The 13,824-nt window shown below is 34.5% G+C and overlaps 1 protein-coding gene across 3 annotated transcripts in view; it reads right to left on the bottom strand.

Annotated features, from left to right (window-relative positions):
* RBM26 (RNA binding motif protein 26) overlaps positions 1-13,824 on the bottom strand; it is a 51,245-nt gene that overhangs the window by 29,340 nt on the left and 8,081 nt on the right. For 2 of the 3 annotated variants that reach the window (XM_038181614.2, XM_027442930.3), the window contains exons 2-9: positions 8,155-8,273; positions 7,483-7,619; positions 6,557-6,645; positions 5,774-5,985; positions 3,956-4,216; positions 2,321-2,560; positions 859-1,026; positions 364-504 (exon numbers count right to left, since the gene is read on the bottom strand). In XM_038181614.2, coding sequence (XP_038037542.1) covers positions 364-504; positions 859-1,026; positions 2,321-2,560; positions 3,956-4,216; positions 5,774-5,985; positions 6,557-6,645; positions 7,483-7,619; positions 8,155-8,273 — 1,367 coding nt within the window. The remainder of the gene's footprint in view (positions 1-363; positions 505-858; positions 1,027-2,320; positions 2,561-3,955; positions 4,217-5,773; positions 5,986-6,556; positions 6,646-7,482; positions 7,620-8,154; positions 8,274-13,824) is intronic. The other variant, XM_038181562.2, reaches the window with a different exon arrangement.

Here is a 13,824-nt window from a genome sequence, read left to right as displayed (position 1 = left end):
TCCTTCCGTGTAACAGTGTGATACAATATAAAAATGACTGTCTCCTCTCCATAGAAAAAAAAAACAACTCTAAGATTGCTAGAAAAACATCAACAATTTCTATATGGGAGATGCATAAAGTGATCAGTTACTGCAGCAAAGTGCATAATCTGTAGGATTTTCTGGTAAAAGATTTCATTTTACCTGCAAAAATACACAAACAGACCAAGAATAAACATAATTCCCTCCTCAATAAAACTTTTAATGCCAAAATATTTTCAAAAATGCAACAATCTCCAGTATTACATTCTCTGAAAAGTTTCTCAGTTTACATTGATGTAAGAAATGAAGCTAAATTAAGTAAATATAGTTTTGAGAGCATACCTCTGGGTGGCAAATCCATATCACCTGATGTGAGTCCTATCAAATTTGGTCTTTGGGCATGTACTCTGTGTCTATACATAGGTCTTGAAGTGTTTGTTATACTTGGAGCTTCTGGATTGTAGCCATCTGTGTCATACGTTTCTAGTAAAAAATAAATTGTCTAATTAAAATAAATTGCAGTTAAAAAACAAGGTTGCAAACATTATATTTCATCTATTAAAAAAGACAGTTACAATGGAACAGTCTATTGTATAACAACTATAGAGCTGCCGTGCTATGTTTTTGCTTACAAATATAACAATGCAAATATTATTCCATGGTCAAGATTTACTTTTTACATGCAGATTTTACTTCTGTCTTGAACTATATTGTAAAAAAACAACCAAAAATTATTGTCACAGTCTAAGTGATACACATTTATTCTCCCAAACTACTGAATTATAATTTCTAAAAAGTACAGTACAGTATGAATCAACGTTATTCTATTTAGCAAACCTTGTGGGCAAAGCCTCAGTACTACACCTGCTGTAAAAAGAGAGGGTGGAGCAGGAGGCGGCTGGTGATGAATACCCGTTGTAACAACAGTAGGAACTGAGCTAGTTGCTGAATTTGGGGGAGCATCCATGCCAGCAGGCTGCAATGGAGGAAGAGGAGGGGGTGGTCCTGTCAAAAACAAAGAACAATGTATTCATATATTATCCACTAAACAAACATCCCCTCTGGCAAATGGCTCAAAACTTAGATTACAGAGACAAATGTTTGAACAGTTTAACATTTTTCCAAATAATATGTATCAATAAGCCAAAATTTCACCACTAACCCAGTACTTATCTTCACCTTTTAGAAGATACTGTAACAAAAATATTCTATGATGACAGTAATGAACACAATCTATTTGTTTTTTAATACAAACACCCAAAGAAAAACACATTACTCAAGTGGAAAGTCAAAGGGTTCTTTCCTAAAATTGAGCTTTCTTATTTATTTAAGCAAAAGATAATCTGACGCTTCCAAAGCTGAACAGTCAAACCTGGCCTTCAAATTAATCACTGGTAGAAACACATTCTGCAAAATCACTTATCTGGACTTCCCAGACACATCTGGAAATACTACGTGAAGCAGATCTGATCACCCCAGCAAGACAGGTACTATCTATGCTAAGTGAAATAAATAAATTCAGTTCTTACTTAAAGATACTGCTAACTGGAAATGAAAAGTTTAAGAAAATTTCAAGTAATATTGAACACCAATTACTCTTGAGTAATTTTACCAAGTGGTGCATTTAACTTAATAATAATAATAAAAAAGGATTAGTCACGTTAAACTAACACACCAGGCAGTTTTTAGACCACATCAGGCATCTGATTAATAAATTGCTATTTTAAAAGTGGGAGTGAGGACAGAAGTCTTCATGAAGTCATTTTTAATGCATGCATCTTTCCAATGAAAGAGTAATCAAACTGGCAATTTTTCATTGTTGCTTTACAAGTTTAGGTTTCAAAATTAATCACAAATGACATTTTCAGGTGTAGATTTGATGTGGTCATGAATTCTTATTAATTTTAGTATTACAAATGAAATGCCAAGTGTCTGTCGCTTTAGGGTTTTCCCTTCTTCTCTAGCATCTAGCAGTAGTCATTTTCATGAAGCTTCTCCTAGTAAATCCAAAGAGTTGGGTTTTGCCATACCATGCCATGATTTTCCTTAAACACAATTATTTCAAGTATAATTTCATATTCAAGATTCACATTTTATATGCAAATTTTACAATTGACACTGCAACAATTACCATTAAAAAAAAGATCATTTTGGGGTAAGCTATGTCAACCTAACTTTGAAGACATAGTACAATATATTTTTTTATAATATAGTTAGCTTTCTTATGCTTTTTGTACTGTATAGAAGTAACATTAATTTCTTTCTATCCAGAAATGGTTTTTAATCTTTTCTTAACTACCTGTTACAGGTGGAAGGCTAGGTGGCAAGGGGCCTGGTGGCGGTACTGGAGGTCTAAGGTTAACAGGAGGAGGACTCAGAATTGGTGGAGGGGGAGGAAGTCCAGGAGGAGGTGGTCCTTCGACAACAGGGGGTTGTGCTGGAAAAGGCAGAATGCCAGGAAGATTCACATCTTCTACCACTACTGGATCGCTTCCATGATCAAAAGGGCACATGTCTCCTCTCATACAGAAACCCTTTTCTGAAACATCAAAAGCAAAAAGAATCATTGTTAGTATTCGAGGGCTGTATGTATTAACTCTTCTTCAGGAAAAGTTACAGAATAGAGAAATGGAAAAGTTACAGAAAAATAAAAATCCCTCTGAAGGTCAACTAGAAAATATTAAAGTGCAGATAGGAAGAACAGTATTTTGGGACTAGCTAGCCACTAAAGAGAGAAATGAGCTTATAAATTCAAAATACACAGTCATAAGAAAAGCTACTGCAAGAGATATCTACAGAGATATTTTAGTGATAGCCAGAAATGTATCAACAAAAAGTAAAGACGTAAGAATAGCTATGCCATAGTTTTCCAACACAGTCCAATTTGCTTCATAACCAGAAACTGGAAATAAATGCTATGTGAGATGAACTTTCAAAGATACTAAGTTCCAGCATTCCACCTGGAGTTTTTACTTCAAAAGTGTACTTACTTGCCCCCGCATCCATTTTCCTTTCTAAAAATTCTATAGAACTAGGAAACTGTGACAAAACATCCTACAGCTCAGCTTGCACTGGAAGAAAATTTCCAAACAACTACACTTTCACAATTGTACTTGAAAGTCCTGTTACTTATACTTGCAAAGCTATTATTTATTAGTATAATTCTGTCAACACCTGAGACTTTAGTCTCCCATCCTCTTTTTAAAAATGTTATTATTCTAAAGAGAGTCCTGAATATAAACTGTCCTAGATCCTAGACTCATTGTGGTATACAGCAGAAGAAAGCCTCAGGAAAAAAGAAAAAAAACTTTAGGAGGAAATTAAATTCTGTTGATTTAACAAGTTTACTGTCTAGACTTAGTTACATTACGGCAAACAACAACAGCCTCTTCCACTGATTTCAGCATAAGACAATCAAAACAACAGTTTGTGCATGTAAATAAGCACAAAACCCACTCAATTTTAAGAAATATCTGTTCCGCAAAAATGGAGAAGTCTGAGAAGTTGCAGCTCTAGACCCTTCTAGTTAAAAAATAATCTCTCTTAGATAGGATGGACTAAAAGCAAAAAAATGGTGAAGACAATAAGGTCATAATTATGGTCAAAACAATTAAATATGTCTTCTTCAAGCCAAGTAGTAAGACAAGAAAATTGGGAAAAAGAAAAAAGTCCACTAGAATTTCTGTAGAACAATATACTATATATATATATATATATATATGTATATATAAACCTAGTAACTAAAGAAACTTGTACAGACACTAATAAAGACATCTAAAATGCAGGTGGATCAAAAAAAGGGATACATTTATATTCAGTAATTGTGTTACAGAAGAAAAGCACAGTATTATGGAAGAACAAGAAAATGACCTTAATCTTTCCAGAAAGATGTCTATCACTGCTGCAGGAAGGAATTAAAAAAATACAGACTTACCATCATAATCTCTACAGCGTTTCTTTGGCAGCGGAGGTCTTCCATAGGAGTTGTGGTCCAGCTGCTCTTCATGGAACTCTGACCAGCTTTCAGTAGTGTTATTTCCATGATGAGCAGGAGCAATAACTGTAATAGTGCTGCTCAGTGTAGGGACAGGATAGTGGCCAGATGAAATATTTGTCACAGAAGAAACTGGAGTATAATTGTTCTCTAATGGGTCTGTTCTATCCATATCATATTTCGGCTTCCCCAAATCCCTTTCTGGAAAAAAAAAAAAAAAAAAAACAACAACAATACACCACAACTGTGTAAGTATTCATGTAAGTAACTACTGGGGTATTTCAGCAACAACTATACCCGTAATACAATAGAAACCCTTCCAGAGGAGTAGATCTTCTGTAGTGATCCATCTATTCTAAGAATGTCATATATCAAGTTATCCTGAATAAAGGAAAACAACATCCAAGAAAAAAAGAAAAAAAAAAAAGCACCAAATGAAAACACTAGCAACACTATCAAGATAATAGTCATGTAACTTTAACATTTCAAAACACTGTTATTGTTGTATTTTCATGCTGTTTATCTTCATTTTATCTGCACCCAATTGCATAGATTTGATCAAACACAAAGTTTTGCCATCATTGGAGAAATAACACTTGACAAGTGGCTTGACATAAGGCTCCTGGCTATATACAGCAGCAGCAGCATGATTTTTTATTCTGCATACATACAAACTGTTCTCTTAATTTGCTAACACCACCACCAATTAAACAGTAAGCATCCAGATTAAGACAGAAGAGATCTGTCATGAGATAAATTGGTAGACTCAAACAACATTCCATTAACGAAACATTAATAAAAACGTCTTAAAAATGGCAGACAAGTATGGGTAAAACAGGCTTCTCCCTCAGTCCTTAGCATCTTAGAGTAGAAACTTTTTCTATCTGTAAAATACTATCATTGTAATAGCTGTAAAATATTCCTTAAATTAAGATTTAATCACATTGCAGTCTTTTAATTAAACTGCTGCATGCTATTGAATTTAATCACAAAATATCTGCTTGCAGGGCCTTTGCGCTCTCACTTGTAAGGCCAAGTTGTCAAGACCCATTCTCCACAGAAATAATAAACAGGAGATCTAAACTAGATTATTTTTTCCTCTGTATTCTTTAAGTCAGGGTAACAAGACTATAAAATGACTGTCAGTGCTCTTTTTCAATTTATCAATAACTGCAGAGGGAAAAGCATTCTTTTTAGGTGAAACAAAACAGCTTTGTTTTTGAAGAAGCTTAATTTGAAGAGCAAAACTACCATATTGAAACCCTAAGTCCTGCAGCAGTGTGTGCAAATGCACGTACTTACCACAGTAATTTCAGCTCCTCCCCAAAGGAGGGGCCAACACAAAAAGAGCACAGAGCTCTACTGTTCTGTTTGACAGTTTACTGCCAAACAGGTAATTTCTGCCAATCCTACCTCTGTGGATAGGTATTAATTTCTGCATATTCCCAAACAAGATTCCAAGTTTCTTAAAACTTAATGAAATGCAATTAACTCAGATTTTTCTTCCTCTCTTACAACATTGTTTAGAAGCAGCCAACACAGCCAAAGGTATTAGAGAAGAATGGTGGGAAAGAGGGGAAAACAAGAACTGAAAAAATAATCACATAAGCCTCATTTCCACAGAAAACCAAACTAAAATTGAACAAAGAAACAATAACAGTAATGGAAAATTTGGTAGACCTTGAAGAGACTGTTTAAATCTAATGTCTACATTTTGTAAGTAACATTCACCGTATTTTAGAGACCAACTGTTGGTACCTCTGCTTCGTGTTCTGCTCCTGCTTCTGCTCCGGTCTCGATCCCTGTCCCGCAATCTCTCTTTACTCCAACTTCTACTTCGACTCCTGCTGTAGCTCCGACTTCTCCCTCTTCTTCTGTTGTATCGATCCCTATAGGAATCTCTTCTGGGAGGATTTCGGTCATAATCTCTCTTCCGAGAACGTTCATCTTTCTTCCTTTCATCACGGCTTCTAAACATGCAATTTTGGTGGTTGTTACTAACAAGAATTAAAAATCTCAAAAAATGGCAACGGTAAATAAGATAAAAGATAAAAAATGAATTTAACTATGGTCCTTCCTTTCTTCTCAACAGACTATGAAAATGCTTTTGTTCAGTTTATGAATTTTACTTTTATCATCCAGAAATCTTTTAAATTGTAAAGTATTGTTTCTGCCCCAAAATGCACCTTCTGCCAATTGGAAATAACAAAAAGATAAGGGTTATTGAACAAACATCTTCTAAATTCAAATTACCTCTATTCAATCTCAGTAGTGAACAGTAAGTGTTGTAATATAAATTAGCATTAAAAAAAAAAAACAAACATAGAAGTCAAATGTAATAGTTGTACACAACTTAGAGATAGTTTACGCAGTCACTTATATACTCACATTTTAACTACTTTTGCATAAAAGCAAAAGGTCTTACTTTTAGGTGACTATAGGTGACTATAAGGAAAATAAATATTTGAGTAGCACTATAAACATATAAAAAATCCAAATCCATCTGATTATTGATACAAGAGATCAAGCAAATTTTATTACCTGGTATCTCTGTAGCGAGAACTTGACTGAGGAGGGCTGTGATTTAGCCTTCTAGAAAACTTTTTCTCTCGTTCTTCCTCTTTAACTATCTGAATTTTAAATACATACATTAGACCAAAACATGAGTACACTGTACTGAAGACTTCTGCACATCCAATTAAACAAAAATCTCAAATGCTGAACAAAGTCAGCAGTAACAACTGAATCAAAACAAGATTTTTACTTCTAATGCAACGAGGGATTCTTTGTAACATATTAAGTATTTAATTTCTGAGAACATTCAGAGCAGTGGTTGCCAGAAAATAAAGTAGCAAAAGAAACCCTTACAATGCTGCACTGAAAATACATTAGCTTTTGATACAGGTAGACATATCCATATTGAGGTGAAGCAACTGATCTGCAGGGACATGAATGTTCAACAACTGATACATTAAGGTCTTTTCCTCATCAACAGGTTAGCAGGTTCAGATCATGCTCATACAACCAAACCTAAGCTGCTGTTGCAAAGTGACAAACCTACTCTTTTCTGGCTTGTAGAACCAACCAGAATTACCAGTACCAGGGTAAGGATCGAGCACCTCGAGGAATGACAGCTGCCATTAGGAAGGGAAAATCTGAAGTGCAACAGAATTAGAGCAGCCTCCTGAGCAAAAAACTAAGGCAGGTTGTATCATACTTCCCACGATACTCAGGAACTTTATTTGCATTTGCCTAGTAGAACCATTGTGGTTTACCTATGAAATTATGTTACAAAAAACTGTGTAGCAGTACTCAACATTAAAGAGAAAAACTTTCTGACATTTTAAAGCTGTCATTCAAGATTTTGGACTACTATTAATAGACAAATAAACATGATGAAATTGAACAACATAAGTAAACTGCAGCAATAAGGGAAGATATAAATTTAAAATAAACTCAGTGCTTACCTCTTCTTTTTTTGTTTCTTTTTCCTGGTGCTGAAAGAACTCTACTTTCAAGCTTCCTGACGATGGTTGCTCTGGTGGAGGTAGATAGCTTTTTGTATTCACAGCATCAAACAATTTTTCCACAAATATCTGAGTTTCTAAAAGTAAAGGAAATATAAAAATAAATATCCAACATTCAAAACTTCAGTTAATATTTGTTTTTAGAAAAAAAACACCAGAAAGTTAAAACAATGAATAGCACTTTGGCATGTTTTTTAATACTCTTCTTTTATGCTTTGTATTTTAGAAGGAGCTTTACAGAGTCAAGAAATGTCAATAATGACAATGTTTAATAAAGGCTTCCAATCCCTGAGTTTTTAATGTCTTTTAATCAACTATCTGGAATAATACTTTTGGAATACATACAAAGCTTCGCTGCTTTTAATTCAGGTAATAATCCTTACCATCTTCAATTTTCTTTCAGGAATACCAGTAGACGGAAAACATACTTAATAAAGCTTACATATTGTGCTATACACCCGTTTAAAATATATGTATCTATTTATGCAAATTGAATTATATAATTCCAAGTAATAAAGCTTATAAAGAGATAAACACAGGATTCTACATTAAAAGATTCATTAAATTTAACCAGACAAACTTTCACTCAGGCTTAATAGCTAAATACCATACCTTTTTGAAGAAATACATCCAACTGATCAACACACAATGCCTTCAGTTCCTTCTCACTTTTATCCTTCTTTACCAAAGCCAGAACATATTTAGCTAGGGCAGATGGATCTGCATCGCATCTGAAATTGAGAACACATAAAACACAGAATCCATTAAATTACAGAAGTGAATGTCTGTAACTGGTATGACCTGTATCATATAGAGGGCCCAAACCTTTCCTAGCAAAGTAATTGAAAGACACCCATGGGTATTTTCTAAGACTCAGTCCAGATATGAAAAATCACAAGTATCACATTTTTCTCCAGAGAGATGATTCTCTACAAGTGACATTTCCAAACAATATTCCAGAGTACTTTAGAACAAACTAGAAAGATCAATTTAGAGTGAAACAGCTTCAACTGCTTAACGGTCTTAAAAATACATAAACTACAACAAATACTTCCATAATTTCTCAATTATGGAATCAGTGAAACATCTGTAACACTGAGTGACTGGTGGAGAAAAGTCAGTCTATAGAATTAGAAATGAATTGAGTGATACATTAGAAGTGAGTGATAATGTACAAAAAAAAAAAAAAAAAACAGGAAAAATTTGACACTTTGATGCTAGTGATGTGATAGCTAACTAGTGATGTGCAGCTAACTTGTTGGGTTATGAGCAAAGTTAATAATGGTGTTTTAAAAAGACTAGAAGAAGAAAGACAATTGCACTGATGTGTCCTAATTGTACATTCTCCCTATCAAAAATAACTGTAAAACAAGTAATATTAAAGTATGGTCAGGGAGTTGCTCTGAATATGAGTGTCACACGAATACTGACTGCTACAGCAAATTATTTCCACAATGACTGAACAGAACAGCAACTCCAAGTCTCTTCCACGTTAAAACAAATAAAATTTCAACACTGAATCTTAATTAAAAGTCTGAATGTTGTTAATTTAACTGACACATATTTTAGATGCTGGAAACAAATCCTTCACAAAATCATGCTACTTAATTCATTTTCCCAAAGAAGCTCTCTCTTGCACTGCACCCAACATCCTCTTCACAAACATATCCACTAAGCAAAGGAAGCAGATCTGTCAGAATATATCCATGCTTAGGAGATCCCCTGGATATCCTGGGCCCAGCATGGAGTACTCTGAAGTTAAAGGTCAAAGCTTCAAACATAACTCAGCATCCTCCAGAAAGAAGGTAATAACAGAACTTCATGCTGTAAAAGCAACCTGAGCTGCTAGGGGACACAGCACAATTTTCTGTGTTAGCCTGCATTACTCATAGATACAGGAGATGAGAGTTCACAATCGGCCTAAACTCCAGAAGAACACACACTAAAGCAACAAAATGCAGATGCATACTGTTAATCAAAGAAGAAAAATGGACACAGACTCAAAAATTCTTACAGAACCTTTGTCTTCCAAGTATCAAATTGGTTTGCCCCTGCTTAGATTTAACAATTCTTTTACCCAGCAAGAAAACGCTGCCCAGGCATGAAGACATCTTGAAAACAGGCACAGAGCCTTATAGGTTGAGAACGGCAGAACTCCATGACTACTGCTGATCCACTGCTAGCACTGAGCACATCATTTCACCAGACTACCTGGAGGCCTGGGTCAATGTGTGCCATGAGGCATGCTGGCTGCAGTGAGGGGTGTCATCCTGTACAGCTCCCATGAGGCCAGAATTCTAGCATTTCTCCACTTCTCAACAGTTGAATTTGCAAAATTAATATTCAATTGTTCCTTAATCGGACTTTAATGTCACCACAGAAGCTTTGCATTCTTCTCCCAGTTTAAAGCTGAATCATGCCTCAAAAAAACACTGCGCCATTTTCATACCGTATATCAACAGTCACAAGACGAAAATCATTTGGGGAGGAAGGAACAATTTTCACATAGTAATCCTTAAATTTCTTCTTCTCCACCTTTCAATACTTCATAAAACTCTGATAAAACACTACAATCTTTTTTTTTGAAATTGCAATTTCCCCAATTTGTTTTTATACAATAATACAAAGTCAGATATCAGTTAAAAATGTGCTACAACTCATTTAGATGACACACGAATGCACACAAAATTATTTAGTGGGAAAAAAAAAAACAGTCTAGAAAGTAAAAACCCACTGATGTCTAATATTAGCTACTGCAGTTTATTTTATTTAATTCTCCAGCTACTACAGTAGCAACTATAAGATATTAAGTATTAAATTTACTTTAAATTTTTTTCTTCCTCTCATAAGCAGAGCAGAAAATATAAAACCTTGACTGGAAAGCCATCTAGATTCCAAAAACTTTAAAACATGGCACACAGCAGTTTAAAAATAACAATTAGTGCTTTTCTCCCCTATCCTCCAAGGCTATTATCTACCCAACAACAATCTCAGAATTTCATTCCATCCACTCAACTCCAAGGAAACATCCTCAATAAAAACGTACATAAACGTGCTTTTCATTTCCAGAAGACAGAACCGCATTCTCCTGTGGTACTGTCTTTGCATTTATCATTCTGTATGTGATACTACCACACACAAACAATGCAAAACAAATTTAGTGAACTCTATTATCACCATACAATATGTAACTGCAGAAATTCCGCTGCACACAACAGGAAGAAGTTACACGCTTTCAAGTTAAAACTACATACTTTGGCTACTCAACAAATTTTATTTTTTTCAAGAAGTACTGAAACGGATGAATTATTTTGAATCAGTGCCAATTAAGTGGTAAGGAATATAATGTACCGTGCAGTTGAGATGGCAAAAATGTTTTTGTCAACTAACAGAATGATTTTGCGATTTTTTTCTACTTTTTATATAAAACTGCAAATTATGCTGAGAAGCTGACTTCTTTCTTGATGTGACTTGAAAGAGAAGCTACTACTTCTATTACTGTTGTTCAAAGCTTAAAAAAAATAAAACCAAAGAAAAAATGATTGGTTTTCTCCACATTGTCATGAAGACCATGCTTGTTTCTGTACTAGCATTCAGATATATTTAACGAGTTTTTAGTATGATCTTTCACTGGTTTTTGGAGTCTTGTATAATGTTTTTTTCTTAAGATGATGGAAAAATCAAACTGCTAGCAACATAAGTGGCAGAGGAGAGCAACAAGAGGCCTCTTGTGTTACAAAAGATGTTTAAATTTAACGAACTGTGAATCCAGGAGGTCACCCTGACATTTTCTGCTCTTTACAGCTATTTGAGTCCTGGATATTACCTTTCATATTTTTGTTTGGGGGAGGGTTGCTTCACATCTATTTTTTCACTCTGAGAGGATTCTGACATATTGTGTATAAACTCTGTATCCTCCACTAACTTCAGGCAGAATCTACTGGGTTTTTGATGGGGGGCTTGCTGGTACCCAAGTCCTTACGTTCTCTAGTTTAACACTATACTCTTACAGAATATGAGCCTTTGCCTGTGAATAACAGGCAATATACTTGCAGTATCTCTGCTGTGCACACATGGATGTTTCATGCATGTTGAGCTAGCTTTATCACATTTTGTGAGCCAGACTTGTATTTTATACTCTTATACTTGACAATGGTTTATTAAGTGAATATGTCACTCTGAAGAAAACAGGCCCCCACGCTGAGACAACAGCAAAATACAGTGTAGCACAAGGATTCTTCACACTGTATATAGCATGTTGTCTTCTTACAGGTTAAAAAGATCAATAATAGTGTGAAGAACGTCCTTAATCGACTATTTAGAAAAATTTAAAAAATGAGGCTACCACCTATGCATTTCAAATAGCTTAAGCACCATTTCAGAATTCAAAATCAATTTATATTTCAATTATAGCATTTACTGAATAATATACTTTCAATTGTTTGATACAGGTTTGAATTCTTTAGCTTAACCTGAGTATGATGCACAATACCACAGACCTAAACAGAAATAAATATGTGCATTAAAAATATGTTAAATTTAGATTTAAATTCATTCTTATGCTAAAATTTGGTTACTTGAAAAAACATTAAAATGCATTTAAATGTGTAAAAGAACATTTCTCAACTTTAAATCCTCTATCTACATTCCTTCAAGTTTTTGTAGGGCAGTGCTACATGCCTCGATAATCGCATAAATTTTTTTTTTTTTTTTTAATCAAGCAAGCAAAAAACAGTTGGCATAATCATCTGAACCAATTTTCACTGTAGAAGAACATCCTGCTACAATTAAACACTACAGCACATTTTCTTTCGCCCACTTACTAGATATATGATCTTAACCAGAAATGCTAAATGTTTTTACTTCTAGTATTGCTTTCTTTACAGGGTTTGTACTATATTAGTCAAAAATGCTGTGTCTACTGCTCTATGCTAGACAAGGGAAATTACTCTGGAAATCCTGCTTTAATAAACACTATTTCACATCCAGGCAGAGATGGAAGAATACTCTTGCTAGAGCTCTGCATGTTCTTCAGGGAATGATCTGGATACTTCCAACTGCTAACCACTGGAGAAAAGCAACAAAAAGGAGAGTAATAGCCAATCAAATACTCTGCTCAACTGCAGGAGCAAGAGCTCGTAACTACAACAAAACTCAAGGAAAAATTCAAGGTGCCTCTTTGAAAATCCATTGCTTCCAATCTCATCTGCTTTAGCAGAGATTATTTCAATTCACCGTTTCAAATAAAGAAAAAGCAGAAGAGGAAAACTGGAGATGTAAAAGCATTTTTAAACCATAAAAAGATGTAAGTAACAAACGTTTGAGGATTGTACTTCTCTGTACAGTCTTTTTTCCTCTTCTAATTTATTTTTAATTTCAAAGTAAATTTTAATACTTCTCAATTCTTTAAGCACCATTCAACCCATCAGCTTCCAATATTCAGATTTACATATTTTAAAATATAGAATGCTAAATACATTGAGGACCCACTTCAGTTTTCATAAACACATTCAATTACAAGCATCAAACCAAATTAATCTAAAAATTCAGTGGGTGTGAAATACATGCTAAAGTTGTTTGCCAACAAGTTTCACTGGTGTAGCTGTATACACAAAACCTCTTACCAACAGCAAAGTTTATCCTGACTTGAAAAGACTTTGGCAAAATAGCTAAAAGCAATTCAACAAGGCAGATAAGCTAAACCAGCAAAATAAGATAAACCAGCAAAATACCTTTGTACATAAATATTGCATAAGAATCATTTTCTAAGACACTGAATGGAAACACAGTAAGTATCTTCCAAGTTTTAAGAGTGAACAAAACCAAACTTTGCCTGCAGTATGCTAAGGACACGTTTTACCAGGTTGGTGCCTGTGAATGTGTTTAAAGATCAGCAAATATATATATAAACTCAAAGATACAACATTCTGTTTGAGTATTTTAAATATAAGAGGAAGACAGATCTGAAAGTCTCTGTTGGGCTCAGTATCCAACTATCAATTGAGAACTTCAGGTATGTCTCCCCTACAGGGCCCTGAACTCTCCACCAAGAGAGAGATCCCAAATGCTGTACAGAAGGCCACTAGGACTCCTGTTACAATTCTTGCATCAACTGAAGGGAAAACAAAAACAACAACAAATGCCACACAAGTGATAAATTCGCAAAACATGAGGAGAAAAAAATGCAAGGAACTGAGAAGTGGTAAGAAGAGTCAAGAATAATAAAATGATAGTTATGAGGTTGAACATATATGAATATTTCACATATTTAAGTATCTTATT

Source organism: Anas platyrhynchos, chromosome 1 (assembly GCF_047663525.1).
Source record: "Anas platyrhynchos isolate ZD024472 breed Pekin duck chromosome 1, IASCAAS_PekinDuck_T2T, whole genome shotgun sequence".
Classification (NCBI taxonomy): domain Eukaryota; kingdom Metazoa; phylum Chordata; class Aves; order Anseriformes; family Anatidae; genus Anas; species Anas platyrhynchos.
This window is presented reverse-complemented; position numbering and strand designations above follow the sequence as displayed.